General features: G+C 57.1%; 1 protein-coding gene across 2 annotated transcripts; it reads right to left on the bottom strand.

Annotated features, from left to right (window-relative positions):
• Positions 1-3,044: 3,044 nt before the first annotated feature.
• CHRM1 (cholinergic receptor muscarinic 1) lies at positions 3,045-14,679 on the bottom strand. Of its 2 annotated transcripts, XM_061165250.1 has the most exons (3): positions 14,140-14,679; positions 13,604-13,696; positions 3,045-5,517 (listed from the first exon to the last, which is right to left on the bottom strand). In XM_061165250.1, the coding sequence occupies exon 3, from the start codon at positions 5,439-5,441 to the stop codon at positions 4,059-4,061; it is 1,383 nt and encodes a 460-aa protein (XP_061021233.1). In that variant the 5' UTR covers positions 5,442-5,517; positions 13,604-13,696; positions 14,140-14,679; the 3' UTR covers positions 3,045-4,058. The 2 variants fall into 2 exon arrangements, with proteins under 2 accessions (XP_061021233.1, XP_061021242.1); XM_061165259.1 differs by lacking the exons at positions 13,604-13,696; positions 14,140-14,679 and adding an exon at positions 13,417-13,591.
• Positions 14,680-18,781: the final 4,102 nt, after the last annotated feature.

The following is an 18,781-nucleotide window of genomic DNA, read 5'->3' as shown; positions in this document are numbered from 1 at the left end:
AAACGCCCTTGTTTCTGGAGCAAGAAGGACTCCCTCAGAGCAGGAAGGGGTGCTGCGTTTGGGGAGGAGGGAGAGGCCATGTCCAGCCAGGGCCGGAGGACTCAAGCTCCGCCCCTAGCCCCCCCCCCCCCCCCGCCCCCCGTTTGCTCCGTCCATCGTCCGCTAATCTTGCTTCGGAGGCTTTCAGAGCTCAGACCTCATCTCCGGGAAGTCTTCCTGGACTGCACACCTTCCCCCACCCAGGCGTGCCGGGCACCCCTACTCGTTTCTCCAAGCCCCGTTTCTTCTCCCTCGGCTGGTGGAATGGGACTCTGGACTCTTTTTGAAGCCCAGGCTGGAGGAGTGGGGAAAGGTGTGGGCCTGAACGTGGACTGAGTGTCTGGCTTTCGCCTGCGGAGCCGCCTGGTGCTGCGGTCACACTGCCCGTAGAGGCATTGAGGTGCTTTTCCTACAGCCCATCTCATCCTCTTGAGGCTTCTGCGGAGTTAATTCCCCTTTCAGAGCTGACGACACTGGAGATAAGAGACACGCCTGAGGGGAGGGGGTACTTTCCTGGTGTTCCAGTGACTAAGACTGCTTCCACTGCAGGGGGCCAGGCTGGATCCCTGATCTGGGAACTAAGATTCCGAAAGCCATGTGACATGGGGGTGGGGGTGGGGGGACAGGATTGAGAGACATGCCTGAGGGGAGGGGGCGTGGGCAGGTAGGACCTGTGCCTGGGACAAGGGACACTTTGACCTGTGACCTGCCAGCCCCATTCATCATCTGAATACCAGCTTTGACCTCCCACTCCTGGCCTCCAGTAGAGGTCAGGCCAGTCTGATTCTGACACCCCTGCTCTCCCAACACTGCTTGGCTTCTTCAGCACCTCCCCCGTCTCCCAGGACCACTGCCTTCAACACAGGACAGGGCATGTAACCTAAAGGGCGCTCAAGCTAAGAGGTGGTCAGGGAGGGCCCTTCTCAGGGTCTTGAGCTGACCACCCAGGAAGCTGTGCTGCGGGAGAGGAGGAGGGGCTTCTGTGTCCTATGGTCCTTCTCTACAGTGCTGTGTGTCTGCTAGCCTCTGGCCAGCCTGTCCTGTCACCTCTGGAGTGGATCTCCCTGCCCGTGGTATCGGAAGCTTCCTTTTCAAAGGCTTCTTGGAGTCCTGACAGCTGTATATGGGTGAATCTTCACTCTCTCTCTCTATAAGGGATTTGCCCCACCTAGGACCTCATTTGTCTTGCTCAGTCACTAAATCATGTCCGACTCTTTGTGACCCCATGGACTGCAGCTCGCCAGGCTTCCCTGTCTTGCACAGTCTCTGGGAGTTTGCCCAAATTCATGTCCATTGAGTCAATGATGCCATCCAACCATCTCATCCTCTGTTGCCCCCTTCTCCTCCTGCCCTCAATCTTTCCCAGTATCAGGGTCTTTTCCAAAGAGTTAGCTCTTTGCATCAGGTGGCCAGAGTACTGGAGCTTCAACATCAGCATGAGTCCTTCCAATGAATATTCAGGTTTGATTTCCTTTAGGATTGACTGGTTTGATTTCTTTGCTGTCCAAGGGACTCTCAAGAGTCGTCTCCAGCACCACATTCTGAAAGCATCAATTCTTTGGCACTCAGCTTTTTTATGGCCCAACTCTCACATCCGTACATGATTTATTCCTTTAGGTCAGAATTTCTCAGACTTTAACCTGCGTCACAATCACCTGGGAAGCTTATTGAGACATGGCCGGGCTCTACCCCTAGAGTTTCTGCTTCAGTAAATCTGGGGTGACCCCAAGAGCTTATATGTCTGACAAGTTCCTGGGTGATACTGATACTACTGGTCAGGACCACTGTGCACTTAAGGGTTAACTCAGCTTTCAATCCAGTGTCTGGGCTGTCCAAACCTCCACACTCCAAAGAAAGGTTTGCCTGGCTCCTGGGAGATAGCCCCTAAACTCTTGGAATATCCTGTTTGATAAGAGTATTTTTGCTTATATGGGAGCCAGGGGCCTCTTGGGATAGCCTCTGAAGGGGCTGGAGACTCAGTAACTAAGGTCAGCCACGTGGGTGGTCAGCAGCCTCCATCAAACACCAGACACCAAGCCTTGGCCGAATTTCCTGGTTGGCAGTGGTTCATGCAGCTGCAAACTGTGTTTCTGGTGTGGCGACTCATTGTTGCTGGAAGCATTAAGTTCTGTCCCCATGACTCCACTGGGAGAGGCCAGTGGAAGCTGGCAGCTGGTCTCTCCTGGACTCTGCCTGTGCACTTTTATGCTTTGCTGACTTTGCATCCTTTCACAGTAATAATTATAACCACGAAGATAACAGCTTTGCTGAGTTCCGTGTCCTAGTGAATGACTGAACCTAAGGGTGGTCTTGAGGACACCCGGTGACAACCAGAGAGCCACTGCTCTGTGCTGTGGGATTAACCTCGCTAGGCTTTAGGCTTTGGGGGCCCCCTCACCAGTGAAGTGCCTGAGGGGCATCTTTGTGGAATGCTTTGAGGGGCTTTGAACTGCCTGGAAACCTGGGTGTTGCTTTGGGGGTAACCCTGAAAGGTCTTTGTGGGTCACTGGGCCCCAGTCTTCCCATCTGTAAATGGGGTTTTGGAGCATTTCTTTTCTCTCTGGGGTGGGGGGTGATGAGTTCCCCTTACGGCAAAGCTGCCAAAAAATATGCTGGGCTGTGGGCAGGGGCAGTTTATTTCATGGTCCTCCTACTTCCGGTAGCCAGCTCTGCCCACTACAGCCTTCCTCACCTGAGCGGGACGCTGGGTGCTGGGTTCACAGGTTTCAGTAGATCCGGCCACTCGGTGCTGCTCCTCCTGAGACCACCCTCAGGGCAGTGACCCACTTCTCACGGTGCTTGGACCCTCCCGCCCCACCCTGCCCTGCCTTACGGCCAGGTCCTTGAGGGAATTCCTTGGCAGTCCAGTGGTTCGTACTACGGGTTTCCACTGACGGGGGCACAGGTTCGATCCCTAGTCGGGGACCTCAGATCCTGCAATCTCCATGGTGCGGCCGGCGGGGGTGTGAGGGAGGGAACAAAAAGAGCTAACTAACCCAGAGAAGGCCCCTTAGCGGCCACTGGTTATGTGGCTTTATTCACAGACTCAGCGCTTGCTGAGGTTGGGAGGAAAGAACATTTGGGACCAGGCTGGGCCGGGAGATGAGGGTGGCTGGGAGGCCATGCATGGGTCGGATGGGCGAGCTCACAGGAGGGAACCTGTGCTGGGCCAGGCCAGTGTGGGTAGGGGGCGGAGGCAGGCAGCATGCGGGAGGCCTGGCTAGATCCGGGAGCAGATCTACCCAGGGTGGTGTCTGTGAGCCAGGGAGAGAGGGTCTGAGGGCTTCTCCAGAGCAGGGGCTGGACAGCAGGCAGCCCTGCCCCTCACTCCCAGGGAAATGACTTAGTGGGACAGTCGGGATGCCTGGTGCTCCCTCCTTCTGCTGCCTCAGGGCTTGACGTGAGACTGGCCACACTGGTCCCCTCTGGTGTCATTGTCCCGCTGATGCTTGGACATTTGCCTTGGGGGTGGCCCACACAAGGACACCCTGGAGAGTATTTGAGGGCCCAGCGGAGTGGGCTGTGCCTGGGGAGGGAGTGGACCCCTGGGAGGCAGGGATACTCCCTTGAGCCAAGCTTTTCTCTCAGTAGTTGGTGTCAGTTCCCTGCTGGCAGGGCGTGCCATCCCCCACTCGATCCAGGCCAGCCCCTGGGGCCATGGAGGACCGCTTGGTTAAACCTCCTTTCTCCTGGCCCGCTCTGCTGGCTCTGCATGGACTTCCTGCCTGAACACAAACAAGGAATCCAAAGCCCGGATACCCCCTCCCAGGCTTTCTTCCTGGTGAAGAGCCCATTCCCACCTGGCAGGGAACACAAGAACCAGTTCCCCGGGTTCCCCAGTTTGGAAAGTTGGTGGGGTCTCCCTGGGTTGTGCAGGAAGGTGACCTAGGGGCCCTGGAATCCTGGGGGGGCCCTCCCTCCCCCCCCCCCCCCGAGCAGGGCCCTGGGTCTGAGGTTACCGCCCCTGCCGGCTTTCTACCAGGGCCCGCCGGGGTGGAGGGATGCAGGCAGGAGGGCCATCAGCACTGGCGGGAGGGGGTGCGGTGCACAGAGCCGGGGCGCTTGGGGATCTTGCGCCAGCGACGCTTGTCCCAGCGGCAGAGCAGCAGCAGGCGGAAGGTGTCCCGGAAGGCTTTGTTGCAGAGCGCGTAGCACATGGGGTTGATGGTACTGTTGACGTAGCACAGCCAGTAGCCCAGCTCCCACAGGGTCTCGGGGACACAGTCCTTGCAGAACGTGGACACCAGCACCATGATGTTGTACGGCGTCCAGGTGAGGATGAAGGCCAGCAGGATGGCGCTCAGGGTCCGAGCCGCCTTCTTCTCCTTGACCAGCGAGAAGGTCTTCCGCTTGGCCAGCTGCTCCTTCCCACGGGGCTTCTGGCCCTTGCCCGCCCGCTCGCGCCCCTTCCGGGTTGGCCTCTTGACCGTATTCGGGGAGCTCCGGGGCGGCTGCTTGGCGGGGGCCTGCGCCTCGGGGTCCACCATGGGCATCTTGATCACCACCTCGGAGCCAGGCTCCTCACCCTCCGAGGAGGTGAGGGACTCCATGGAGCCTTCGTCCTCCTCCTCTTCCTCCTTCCAGCTGTAGGCCTGGAGCAGCCGGGGGGCTCGGCAGCAGCGGCAGCACCGCCCGGGAGGGGTCTCTGGGGAGCCCTCGGCCCCTGGCTGGGACCGCTCTGAGCTGCTGCTGCTGCCGCCCCCCTTCCCTGGCGTCTCCGAGCCCTGCAGGGCCGCCAGCTCCCGGGCCCGGTTCTCTGTCTCCCGGTAGATGCGCCAGTAGAGGGTGCACATGACCGTGACGGGGAGGTAGAAGGCGGCCATGGCCGTGCCAAAGGTGATGATGGGCTGGGAGAGGAACTGGATGTAGCACTGCCCGGCCAGCACCGTCCGCTCCCCTACCAGGTACTGCCAGAAGAGGATGGCCGGGGCCCAGAGCACGAATGAGACCAGCCAGGCCAGGCCGATCATCAGGGCTGCCCGGCGGGGCGTGCGCTTGGCACGGTAGCTCAGGGGCCGGGTCACCGAGAAGTAGCGGTCAAAGCTGATGAGCAGCAGGTTCATGACCGAGGCGTTGCTGGCCACATAATCCAGGGCCAGCCAGAGGTCGCAGGCCAGCGTGCCCAGAGCCCAGTGGCCCATGAGCAGGTACGTGGTGTAGAGGTTCATGGAGAAGGTACCGATGATGAGGTCGGCACAGGCCAGGCTCAGCAGGAAGTAGTTGTTGACCGTCTTGAGCTCCGTGTTGACCTTGAAGGAGATGAGCACCAGCAGGTTGCCTGTCACCGTGGCCAGAGACAGGAGGCCCGTGGTGATCCCGATGAAGGCCACTTGCCAGGGACCCTTTCCCGGTGCCAGGACAGTGATGTTGGGGCTGACAGCCGGTGGCGCTGAGGTATTCATGGTGGCTAGGGGGAGTGGGGGAGGCAGCCCCTTCCTCTAATCACAGGTCGGGGCTTCCTCAGGGGCCGCTCATCACCTGAAAAGAGAGGACATGAGCTTGGGTTGGGCGGCAGGACGCCTCCCAGAGCCCGGAGTGGAAGGTGTTGGGAGCACAGCCTCTGCCCTCTCAGAGCGGCAGCCAGACAGCGTCACACCATCCTCACTGGTGCCCACACCTGGTCACTTAGAATGCACTTTCCCAGCCACGAATGGATTTACCAGCGGCCTGAGGGGGAGGGGATGGCTTTGGCATCCAGAGACCTGAGTCCCCATTCCAGCGTCACCATTCAGACTCCGAGCCTCAGTTTTCTCATTGGGAAATTGCTGCTGACGCTTCTCTAACTTAACTCATGCGGCAGGAGTGGGGAGACTGGCTTTGTACATGGGACTGCCACATTTTCAAAGCATTTCAGTCAATTTTATTAAAGCTTTCATTTTCTGAGTAGTTACTACATGCCAGACACAGGGCTAAGCGCTTAATTGAATTACCTAATTGAATTGTTGAACTTTCCAGACTTCCCTGGTTGTGCAGTGGTTAAGAATCCACCTGCCAATGCAGGGAACATGGGTTCGATCCCTTGGGGGAAGGGGGCACTAGGCCCATGCACCACAACTAGAGAAGCCTGTGCAACTGCAGTGAAGACCCAGCACAGTCCAAAAAATAAATAAATAAATAAAAATACGTGGAGCATTTGTAGGAGGAAGGTCTCTTATGACCCCCATTTCACCAAGGCAACCGTGGCTCCAGCCGGCTCTAAGGCCGGGCCATGGCGACATGGGTGGTGTGTGATCAGAACCCACTTCCCTCGGTCACTCTCTGAGCACTTGAAGATCCAACGGGATTCTTCCCTGAAATAAGGAGTGATGGGAAGGCGGGTGCGGGGGTGGGGGGGGGGTCTCCAGAGAAGAGAGAGGGAAAGAGATACAAGCAAAGGGGCGTGGCGTATGCGCGCACGCGCAGTTTGGGGCTGGCTCAAACCCTCTCCTGAGGGCATCAGGGGAAATTGAGCCAGGCCCGGACGCTTGCCTGGTGATGGACAATCTGGAGTAAAAGCAAGCAGGATGGGCGAGGGCCTCAGCTCCCAGATAAGCGAGTTTGGTGACAGATGTGGTGTGTGAGGCCGCAGCTGAGCAGAGGGCAGCAAGGGGAACCGGAAGATCCCCCAGACTTTGCCTGAAGCTGGAGTCCAGCCCGGGCACTGAGGGTGGGTAGAGAGAGAAGCCATGACTCTTAGCGACCACTGGCCGGGCAGAGGCCCAGCCGCTTAGCCCCTGACTTGCTGCTGGATTCAGGCATTCGTCTGTTTGCTGAAGAGATTGGGTCTCCTCCTACCTTCAGGGCCGGTATTGCTGGGAATATTCCAAGGGAGAGACGCTGGGCAGGGACCCAGCAAGCCCTGGTGTTCCTGGGGACCTGGTCTGCGATGAGGAGACTAGAGTCTGTGAGAGCTCACTGCTGAGGGATGCCTTGGTGCTGCGTGGCTGGGGGTGTCCTTGTGACAGCAACTCTCAGCATGAGGAGTTCAGAGTGTGACAGAAAGAGCAAGAAAAGCTGTGGCTGTCAATGCTCCTGGGTCTGGGACAATCTGCATGTGAAGGGGCACAAGGGGAAGTCCTGGTTGAAGAACCCGGGCTCTGGAGTCAGACTGTCTGCATTTGAATCCAGGCCATACCATGTACTGGGTGCGTAGTCTCCTCTAGAGATGCCACTGCTATGCGCCTGGGTTTCCTTAGCTGAAAAATGGTAATAATGCCTGTCCCTGGCATAATGCTTGAGGAATTATTGCCTAGCTTAAAGAGTCAATAGATGCCAAGTGCTTAGAACAGCCCTGGTCCATGGTTCCCATGAACACAGCAATGGTAACAACAAGAGCTCCCTCCTGCCCAGAAGTGTCTGCTTCTTTGATGAAAATTTCTAATACTATGGGGAATTCACTGGTGGTTCAGTGGCTGGGGGTCCCCACTTCCTCTGCAGGGGGCATAGGTTCAAACCTGATCCCTGGTTGGAGAACTATGATCCCGCATGCCACGTGGCATGGCCTCTCCCCCAAATTCTATGATAATAGCAACTAATAATAACAATGGTCACTGCTATTAGTTAGCACCCCTGAGGGCCAGTCACTACTCAGAGTACCTATGTATCCTTTTTCACTTAACCTTAACAGGGAATCTATGACCTAGGGATTGTTTTTCTTTCCATTTTATAGATGAAGAAACTAAGGCTGAGAAAAGCACAAGAATTTGTACAGGATCACACAGCTAAGGTAGGAACCAGGATTGGAGCCCAAGCAGTATGTTCCAACGAAACTTTATTTATAAAACTGATGGTCAGGTGGTCCAGTGGCTGAGCTCCATGCTCCCAACGCAGGGGTCTTGGGTTTGATCTCTGGTCAGGGAACTAGATTCAACCTGCCACAGCTAAGACCCTGTAGCTAAATATACTACACTACACTTATTTAGTGTAGCTAAATAAACAAATAAAAAAAAATAAATATAAAAAACCCTGAGGTTGACTTAGGAGCTATAGTTTGCCAATTTGAACTAAAAATGTTACACTAAAATATGATTTATCTTGCTTACTGAGCTCTGTTGCAACCTCGTCCCCTAAGGGAAGTCAGGCAGGAGGCTGGGATCAGACTGTAGGTGCTTGGGCTTTTCCCTGTGAGGTCACTGGTGGAAACTACCCTTGACAGGTGACTCTGAACAACTGTGATCCCTTTGATAGTCGAGACTCAGTGCTGTTTGTGCCTGTTGCAGAAATGGAGCAACTGAGGCCCAGAGGAAAAAAAAAAAGGTATTGTGTAGTCTAAGGTCTCCTGGCTCCTAGACTGGGTGCTGGCATCCACATCCCAAGCCTGGGTGCCTTGGGGACATTTCTGTAGCCTCCGGCGGCTCCCTGGGACAAGACCTGGGAAGACTGACCAGAAGAGGAGCTTACAGGCCTGCACCCTCCGCAACTGCAGGGGTCTCCTGTCTGCCTGGGCACCGTGTGACCAAGCGCTCTGCCATTGTACTTGGTCCACACACCGCAGCAGGGTTAGGACTCGGTGGGGTGAGTGAGGCACTTGCTTTGCATGCAGAATTTAAGTAGATGCCCCAAACTCAGTCATCAAGAAAGTAACATTTCAACGCGACATTTAAAGAATAGAAATCAATGCAAAACATCCATCATGCACACAATTTTAAACTGAGACAGGATCCAACCCTGCATCTGCACAAACACCTCATCGCCCATGCCTCGCCCTAATCCTGGCCCTGGTTCTGACCAAACTTGATTTACAAAAACAGGCCACCTGTGGGCTATAATTTGTTGTTTGATTTTCAAAAATATTACATTACAATATTATTTATCTTGACTAGTGAGGTATTTTTGTACCCACTCCTTAAATTTCGCTCCAAGGCGAACACCTCACTCGCCTCACCCTAATTCCTGCATTGCCAATCACAGCCCTGGGTTTGAATCTCCAAGCTGTCCCTTCCTAGCTGTGTGATCATCAGCAATGACTTAACCTTTCCTTCCCTGTAGCCCTGCCTCCCTCAGCTGATGGGGATACATGCATGCTTAGTCGTGTCTGACTCTTTGCGACCCCATGGACTATAGCCAGGCTCCTCTGTCCATGGAATTTTCCAGGCGAGAATACTGGAGTGGCTTGCCATTTCCTCCTCCAGGGGATCTTCCTGGCCTAGGGATCGAACCTGTGTCTCTTGGGTCTCCTGCACTGGCAGGCAGATTCTCTTACCACTGCGCCACCTGGGAAGCCTGCTGATAAGAATGTACTATTCTGTGCTCAGTCGCTTCAGCTGTGTCCAATAAGAATCATAGTATCCAAAGTGCTTGGCACTGAAATGACACTCAGTCAACAGCCTCTGCTATTATTCGTGACTCCTCATTCTGATCCACTGACTCTCATCTGACTGTCCCCTGCCCTTTCCTCTCCAGATCCTGTCAGAGCCCATCTCTGGTCCCAAGATTGCTCATTTGTCCAGTGGAGGAGTGGGACCAGCCTGATATCTGGGGAGATTTTACAGGATCCTGAAATCAAGATTCCAAGATGGCTTAAAAGCACAGGAGAGAAATAGCTAAGAACATCCTCACCTATAAAATGGACCAAGTCCCAGAGGGGAGGCTGCAGGGGCTGAAGGCTCACTTAGCGTCTCTCAGCCCTGGACCTGCAGGCTTCAAAGCCCATGTTCTTTCCACTTAGCCGGGCCTCTGTGCCCCACCTATGAGCTGCAAGGGGCCCCCTTCAGGGACAGCTAGGGGAAAGAAAAGGGCAGAGGTTCTGGGGAACTGGACCCTGATTCTTGCCACCGGCTGGACCTTCTGAGCCCTTGGGATGCAGCCCAGGAAGAGAGTCATCTGTGACTTTATCTTTCCTCCACAATCAGAAGTGGGGGTCCTCCCCCAAGCCTCTCTTGGACTGTAATTTGCTCCAGAGAAGGTTCCTGGAGGCCTGCTCTGGTCCCTGCTGTGTGACCTTGGGCAGGTCTCCTTAACTCCTTACTGGGGGCAATTTCAATAAGGCAAAGCCTCTTCAAGGCTACTGGTGGGTCAGCAAGATGATGGCTGAGAAAGAATGTGGCTTCCAGTGACTGGGTGATTTCCCTGTGGGGAATTCCCTTGGGCTGAAAGTCTGGGTGCTAGGGTTCAGCAGCAGCTCCAGAATTTCTACAGGGGAGGGACTTAGGGTTAGCCCTCTGGTTGAAAGGGGTGTGTATGTGGTGGAAGAATGTGAAACCATCCATGGGAGTGGGGTAGTTGGTTATTGGGGATCGCAGGGCCTGGGGGGAAGACTCCCCAAGGAAGTCCTTGCATTGCCTCTGCTTCAGGCCCCATCTCTACTCTTGTCTTGCTGGGTCATCTTGGGTAAGTTCTAGTCCCGACCTGGTACCTTTCTGTAGGATGAGTGTTTGTGTGTGAGAGTGTGTGCATTGCTGAGTGAGAATAAGAAATGATGGGGATGGGGGTGGGACTTCTCTGGTGGTCCAGTGGTTGAGGCTGTGCCCTTCCAAGGCAGGGGGCATGGGTTTGATCCTGGTGGGGGAACTAAGATCCCACAGGCCTCACAGCACAGCCAAAAATTAAAAAAAAGAGAAATGATGAGGGTCTTTATGGGGATGGGTTGGGACATCCTCTGAGGGTGTCTGGTGTAGAGGAAGGTGGAAAGGAAACAGGAGGCACTTTTCTGCCCAGAACTGTGGCTTCCTGATAAAGGTCTTCGGGAGCTTTTAATAATATTAATATTATCATAGCAACTAATATTTACAGGCTGCTTACTATAAGCAGACATGGCTCTAAGCATTACATACGTGATTTAATTGACCTGTTACAAATCCTTGGGAAATAGGTTTTCTATTCTCTTCAATTGGCAAAAGAAGCAATGAGACTCTAACCTGATAGCTCATCACTGATGCAATCAGGATTTGGACTCAGGTGGTCTACCCGCAGCCTGTGTGCTGCAGTTCATGGGGTCACGAAGGGTTGGATGTGACTTGGTGACTGAACAACAGCAGTCTGCCTCCAGGGCTAACCTCTCGGGCGCCTACTCCCAATGCTGTGGGGATGGGGGGCTCAATGGCCTTCTTGCCTACTTTGACTAGCTTGGCCAAACCCAGGGTTGAATCAGTCAATAGGGATGAATCAGTCCTTCCCTGAGAATCTTGTCTGCCTGTGTGTGTGTTTGTGTGTGTGTGTATATATGTGACATCTATCTGGATGTCATCTATCTGGATGACGTATGATCACAGTACTATGGGAAGGTGGTGGTCCAGCCGTAGCTCTCTGCTTGGCACACAGCAGTTGCTCAGTAAACATCTGTGGAATAAATCCATGGATGTACCCGGAGATCTCCTGATTGACTTTAGGACTTTAAGCATGAGGCTGAGCCTGCAGCAACAGAGGGTGGGTGGAGTGATGGGAGTCTGAACTGGCTCCTGAGTATGGTCCCTCCGCTCCATCCAGTTCCTGTATCCTTTCACCTGACAGGTCCCTGCCCCCTCCCTGAGACCTTGCCTGGCTTGAAAGGATGGGAGAAAAATCCCCAGGAGCATCCTCAACTGTCAAAAGGACCAGGGAAGCCCTGCCCCACCTGCTGCAGGAAGGCCTGAGTGAGGTGACAGGACAGACTGGGCTGGGACTGTGCCTGCCAGTGTCGGGGAGGAAAATGTCAGCCTGGGCTCAAAGAGTTAAGGGATGAGGTCAGAGCCTTGAGCAGGGCAGGCTAGCCAGCGCCCTGGACCAATCCCCAGGGGCCGGGGATCTGGCTGGTGAGAGGAAGGGGGAGGGGAGAGATTGATGGGGAGAGGGATGCCTGAACACTGGGGCTTCCTGAATCTTACCACTAGTCAAGGAGTGCAGGAGGGAAGGCAGAGAATGAGGGGTCCTGGGGGAGAGATTCAAGGGGAGGAGTGAAGCCATCTTGTGATTCTGGAAGTCGGCAGAACCCTGGCTGGAGAGAACGGGCAATACAGGGGAAAAGGAGGTACGAGGTGGGGGCCGTGGGGCTGGGTACCTGGGACCTCACACGTGCAGGGAAACTGGTCCTCTGGCCAGGCCTCCTGACCCATCTGTCCCTTCTGTGGGGGCCTGAACCCCAAACCATCCTGTCAGAGGTGGTGCTCCCCACCCCGGGGTTAATTTTTCTCTGAAGGTAGCTCTTGACCCATTAAAGGTTTACAAAGCTTCCACCGCTGACATCTGGCTTTGGAAAGGAGGGTGTAAACTGATACACTTTATCACCTTTCCAGGCTCAACAGTCACTCCAGGGGCGTGCTGACTACCCCTGGGAAGGGCAGCAGCCATCAGTTAACCGCTCATAAATGCACCGCTGAGCCGGAAGAGGAGCGTCAGCCTTAGAACCAGTGCCAAATACTCTCACTGTTGATGGACCTTAACCAGTTGCCCAACTTTAGCCGGATCATGTCAAAGCCTGGCAGTTAGCAGGCTGGGCCCCAGAGCCCACTCTGTCAGGTGGCATCAGAAGTGCCTGGCCCTCATCCTCATCTCCGCATGCCCTCTGTTTTCACTCTTGGCACTCCCCTCCCCATTTCCTTTCTTCTCTCTCCCTCCCTCCCCCATCTTTCTAGGCATCACCATGGCATCACAGCAGAACAGAAACCCAGCGAGATATTCACCCACCTCTCCCCGCCCGCCCAGGAGCCCCAGCTCCTGCTCATGGAGCTCGCTGCTTCCCCCACCCCATCATCCTGCTCAGGGAGGTGGGAGTTCAAGGCTGTACTGAGGGTGAGGAGAATGGGGTCCAAGCCCCAGCCAGATCCCTAAATATCCCTTCTGTGACCATGAGCATGTCCCTGCTCCTTCCTCAGCCTCAGTCTCTCCATCCGTACAATGGGGAGGTTCCTTTCTAGTCTGACATGCCTTCTGTCTACCCTCTTCTTGACCCTCTGGACTCCTCTTTGCACTTGGGGATCTGGTTCTCAGCCCTCCAGCACCCAGCCGAGGAGCCCAGAGTCACATCTTCTGTGGCCCCATTTCATTGTTTCCTCCCCTGCCTTCTGTATCGCAGTGGTGATCACAGCTTGCCCAGTGGCTGAGGTCAGGGGGCAGAGAACTAACTCTCATCTGACAGCTCAGTGAGCAGCTGATTACCCAGGGGCAGGAGACTGTCCGGCTGCAGGAGACAGTCTGACTCCTTCCTGCGGTTTGGGCTGGAGGCCCTGGGTCAGCCTGGGCGGTGCTGCAGGTACGTTTTCTGGGAAGCAGTGACTCTGTCTCCACTGGCGCTGATAACCCCCCAAGCAGCACCTGTCGGAGTGACCCGATGAAAGCTGCCCACACCCTCCCCAGCTGCCAGCTCAGAAGCTGGCACTCGGCAAGAATCAGAGCGCCTGGCCTCCAGCCTGTCCCCACATTGTGAAGTCTGGGGGTCCTGGGGTGGGTACCTGGCATGGGTGCCCGTTCGTATCTATGCATTACCTGGATATAGGGCTGTGATCTGCCCTGCGAGAGCCCAAGGTACTATGGACATAGGGAGGGCCCTCTGGGCTCCTGCACACATCGGGACCACGTTCCCTGGCCGGCGTGGCTGTCCATGCGCCCGTGTCCCCCAGGAGCCCTGGAGCTCTTGGCCTGGTCTCCTGCTGGCGTCTGGCCCGGCACCCACCTTGGCATCCCGCTTGTCCATCTGGCCAGCAGCCTGGTTCAGTCCATCTTGGAGGGGATGAAGGTGGATGGGGATGGTGGGAGTCAGGGTTCCCTGAGGGAGGAGAGGAGGAGGTTCTGAGACTGGCACCCCAGTCGGGCGGGGGGGGGGCGGTCAACCTCCCACAAGATTTTGGTGGCAAGGGCTACCTCTTGGCCCCCTGCCCTCCCTACTTTGTCCCTGGGGCTTGGGGGCTCTGGCTGCTGCATGGCAAGCTGATCCCTTCTGGGCTCCGGGTCCAGAGTCCTAAGGGTGCCCCAGCTCCTTTTCCAGCTGAACCCCAGAAAAACATTAGATGTATCCACCAGAAGCCAAGAGATGGGGTACTTGGAGCAGCGTTTCAGAGCCTCGGCCTCTAGACCCTTCCCTGGCCCCCTCCTCTCTCTGGGGTCCCTCCTCATTTCCTTCTAGTCCTGGTCCCTGCCTTGCATGAGGACCCTGATTCTACTGCCCCCACCTCGGTGGAGCCCCTCCCAAGCCCTCCCAAACATACTCACCATGGGGCTGGAGAGGGGTCTGAAGGGTCCTCAGCCCCGCTGTGTCTCCGGGGGGCCGACGGCGTCTCCAGGGACCCAAACACCTGGCTCCCGGGGGGAGCTGCGCCCTGTGCTGGCAGCCGGAGAGGCACAGCCAGTGATTGGCATGTCCCACCCCCTGGCACGCCAGCCTGGGGGGGGGGAGGGAGGAAGAGAAAGAGGGAGGGAGGAAAGAGAGGAAAGGAAGGGAGGGGGAGCTAGAGGGAAGCCTCGGGCAGCGTCCGGGGTTACAGTGGGCCCTGGATCGTGGCCTTCTTCTCCACTAGGGCACCCAATTCCAGCCCCTACAGGTAGGGTGCAGGGCAGGAGGGAGATGAGCCCAGAAAGGCTAAAAGTCCAGAACGGGAGAGAAGGCGGATACAGGGAGACAAACACCCACACCCAAAGCACACAGACTCGGCTGCACACACACACACACACACACACACACACGAGCTCACACACACACACTCTCACAAAGACACACTGTTTCCCCGGCTCCTTCCCCCACCCAACCTTAGAGCCCCCAGCCCGCGTGTACCAAGCCCCGGCACACACAGCCCGGTCGGTCGGTGTTCACATGCCTGTTACCCCAGCACACACGCCCTGCCCCCTTGCACATGCCCACGCGCCCACCCACCCAGCCCCACACCCTGCTCTTTCTCCCTGCTGGGAAAGAGCTGGATTCCTTCTGTTTGGAAATGACACATTGGGCCTCACGTGAGAGGCTCCAACTTGGAACAGACCCAGAGGGCTGGCGCGCGCGCGCCCCAGGCTGAGGGCTGAGCGGACGCCGAGCCCGCGTGCTGGTTTTCTGTCCCTGCTGCACAGCCGGGTGTGAGGGCACATGGGTGTCTGGTTGGCAGGGATGAGTGTGTGTGTGTCGGGGGGGGAACGTATGCCTGCTCCATGCGCTGCTGAGTGCCTGCACATGTGTGTCCCTGAGTGCGCATGTCACCATGCAGCCGGTGGAAACGCAGGTGTCGCCCCATGGGTCTGAAGCCAGGACGTGTGTCTGTGTTCGGTGTGTGTCTGAGTGTTGCCCAACTGTGGAACTTGCTAATTCTGACAAGTGAGGCAGCTTCTACCTCTCTGCCTGTGCCACCCCCAGCTTCCACCTGGAAGACAGACAGACAGGCAGACAGACAGCTCTCCTCCCAGCCTGTCAAACTGTCTCCTCTGACTCCCACTTGGGGCTCACAGGTGTGCACCTGGCAGGTGACAGTCTGCCCTTCCTACCCCTACCCTCCTTGAGCCCCACTGCTTGGCCGGCACTGCCCGCCCCCAAGGCTGGTTTGGATTTCTGTGTTGAGTTCCCTCAGAGATAGAACCCCTGGGGACCTTTGCCATAGAGATCTGGGTCGTGCCCAGCCCTCACCTGGTCCTAGAGACCTCCTGGGGAGCTGGCCACGGAGCAGAGGTGGGGAGGCTACTGCTGGGTCCTTTGCTTCCCTGAGCTGTGCTGAAGCCCTGGGGTGGAAAGCAGGAAGGACCAGGATCATCTGTTATTTGCAGGATGTAGATGAGAAAATCAAAGAGCAGAGGTGGGTTTAAAATGTGCTTGGCACGTGTTTGCACTCAGGTCCGTCAGCTCTGAGCCGGAAACTCTGGAGGGGCCGGGGAGGGGTGTTGGGAACTGCCCCACCATTGGCCCCTTGCCTTTCCCGGCATCCAGCACCCACCTCAATCCTGATGTCTAAGGGTAACCTGGGCTTCCTCAGGCTGGAGTGCCGGTTGCCAATGGAGTCAGGTGGAGCGGAAACTCGAGTCCCTGGGGTGCGGCCAGCCACCATCGTGCCCCTGGTGGGTGGGCACACGTGGCAGTTACATGTGGGGGCATCTCTGCTTCTCAAAGCCAGCTGCGGCTAGAGCAAGCACCCAGGCCACCTCCTCTCTTAAGTCCAGGAGACCCTGTCGCTTGGAGAGGAATCTGAGCAACCCCCTCCCATTCCAGGGTCAGCCAGCCGGGCAGGGGAGGGTCAGAACTCGACCAGTCCCTGCCCGTGGGCGCGGATACCCGCTGCCCCCTGCTGGTCCGCGCTCGATTTGCGGCGGTGGCTTGTGCGCGCGGTGGGGCTGCGTGTACTTGTGCGCGTACACGTGGCTGAGTGTGGGGGTGTCAGGCCTCCACGCTCAACATCCATTTCCGAGTCTGAATCAGGCTCTCTCCTTGCCCCCTCCCCCCAAGCTCCTTGGTCTCCCTTTTCTCTTCTCCCACCGCCTCTGCACACGTCCCTTTAGAAATAAAAACACTTATTTTGTAGGCGGGAGAGGAGGGTGACCAGCTTTCCCTTGCCTCCTCCTGGGTGCCCCTCTCTGTCCCAAGAGGTTTGTTTGCTCTTTAAGTCCGTGCAGCCGCGGAGGCAGGGGGTGACGCCCCCGCCCCTCGCCCCAGCCCACCCCCGATTGTATGTTCTCGGCCCCAGACTTGGCCGAGTCCCCTTACCAGATGGGGAAACTGAGGCAGGAAGGGAGAAAGGAGGTAGGGCCGGGAGAAGCTCTCCCACCCGGCTCTCTCACCGCCCCCGCACCCGCGCCGGATTTAGCCGCAGGGAGGCTGGGAACATTGTCTTTATTTTAAGCCACCGAGTGCGGCACGAACGCGGCTGCTCGCGACAAAGGGCTCGGCGAGGCAGCGGCAGGCGGCGCACGTGGGGGTCCAGCCCCGCCCCCGCGCGACCCTCAGCCGCAGTCGGACGGCCGGGCTTGACCTCGGCCACTTCCCTTTTCTGGCCTTTCGGGCGGGATCCTTGTTGGCACAGGCTCCTGGCGGTTGCTATTTTGGTCGCCGGGCCGAGGATTCACTCACTCCCTTTAGGCCACCGAGGGAACAGCGGGTCGGCCCGTAGGGCCGGGTTCCTCTCTCAGCCTCCTCTCCTGGAGGAAGAGAGAAGATGCCTTGGGTGGGAACTAGCTCTCCGGCTTCCCAGTGGAGGCGCCCTGAGCAAGTTAGGGCCCCCTCTAGTCTGTTTCATCATCAGTCAGGGCACCTAGAAATACTTCCCTGACAGCGCTGTTTGGTCGCCAGTTGCAGGTTAAACTTGGCACTGGCGTTTGTTACAAGTGAAAGCCATCATCATTGTTATTTATAACTCGTATTGAGCACTTACTACGTGTCCGGCCCTGTTAAGGACTCTTAATTAACTAGTTTTGTTTCTCATTGCAACTCCCAGGGGGAACTTCTATTATTATTCCCATTTTACAGATGAGTAGAGGTATAAGCAGCTCGCGTGCCAGGGGGTTTCACGTAGGATGCGGTCAGCGTGCCTGGGGCGGTCCGGGGACTGGGGTCGGAGGGAGAGTGAAGGCTTTCAGGGATGTCAGAAACCGGTGACAGCATTTGTAAAAATTCGAGGATCTTGGCTGAAAGCCGCGCGCGGGTGCGGGGAGGAAGTGAGCGTCGCGCTCCTGCTCTGCGCTCGCAGCCCCTCAGCTTAACCTTCACCCTTGGCCTTGAAGCCACTTTAGAAGCTCAGACCGAGATAAACTGGCCACTTCTCAGTGCTGCTTCCTGTTCTGGGAGAAGGTGGCGGAGTGGGCGATCCTCCTGGCCCCCACCAGACCTACGGTTGGTCTTCAGTATCCTCTGGAATGGACCTGGCTTGGTGATCTCACCCGTGGTGGGAAGGGGCCTCCATTCCCAGAGGGGAGGCAGCCGGTCGTTCTGGGGGTACCCTTCCTTGATACGTTCCCCCCCACCTCGCCCCCCACTGCTTTAGGCCCTCAGCCTCGTTACCCCCTCCCTCTCACCTTCTGGGCTGAGGGACTAATTCCCAGATTTAAAAGGAGAAACTAAAATCAGGGAGGGGCTGCGGATGGAGGAGGCCTAGAAAGGCGCCCCTCCCGATCCCCCGCAGTCCCTGCAGTCCGGGGGACCGGAGGAAAGCGACTTCTACAAAGGCATCATCTTGGACAGGATATCGGGCTTTTCCGAGTCTAGTTGCTAAGATAAGACCTCTTAGGAACAATCTCCCCTTCGCCTACTGGGAACTTCACCTCCCCCAGCACGGCTCTGTTCTGGGAGCCTCGGGGCAGGCGAGGGCCCGCAAGAGCCCCGCGCCGCCGGCCCCGAAGCCTCAAAGTCAGCTTCCAAAGAAAGGATGGATTCTGGCGGCCCGGAGAGCGGCGCCTCGCGCGGCCTGAACCTGCAGGGGCGCTGCCTAGTCCTTACAGCGGGTGGGGCCGAGTTAACCGGGCGCCCGGGGTCGGGCGGTGATTGTTGGGAACCGAGGCAACGCATCATGGACGAATCTTTGGATCCTGGTGGGACTGGGGCGCGGGGAAAAGCTGCGTTCCCTCAGGGCGCGCGTTAGCGTTCCCTTGTCCCGCGTGTAAGGACCAGAGTCCAGGTCACTTGCTGCCGCCTAGGAGCTGGACGCACTGCGGCCGTGCGGCCCGGACGGAGGAAAGGTGCGCTTTCCGCGACGGAGGCCCGTGCTTCTCGCGCAAATCTCCGTGGCCAACAGCAGTTCGAAAAATCAGATTAACAGCGTCGACTTTGCTACGCTTGGTCAGTGGACACCCGGCCCCATGTTTTCACGCCACACGGTATAGGGGCCCCGGCCCGGGGAGAGAAGTCAGGTCGAGCTCTGGGCGGAAACCTAGGGCGGGATCCCGGCCCTGA

This window comes from Dama dama, chromosome 2, assembly GCF_033118175.1.
Source record: "Dama dama isolate Ldn47 chromosome 2, ASM3311817v1, whole genome shotgun sequence".
NCBI lineage: Eukaryota > Metazoa > Chordata > Mammalia > Artiodactyla > Cervidae > Dama > Dama dama.
The sequence above is the reverse complement of the archived record's forward strand: the minus strand, read 5'-3'. Positions and strand labels throughout refer to the sequence as shown.

Excerpts from the sequence above, each read along its gene's own strand:
- CHRM1 (XM_061165250.1), bottom strand. The coding sequence starts at position 5,441 with ATGAATACCTCAGCGCCACCGGCTGTCAGCCCCAACATCACTGTCCTG.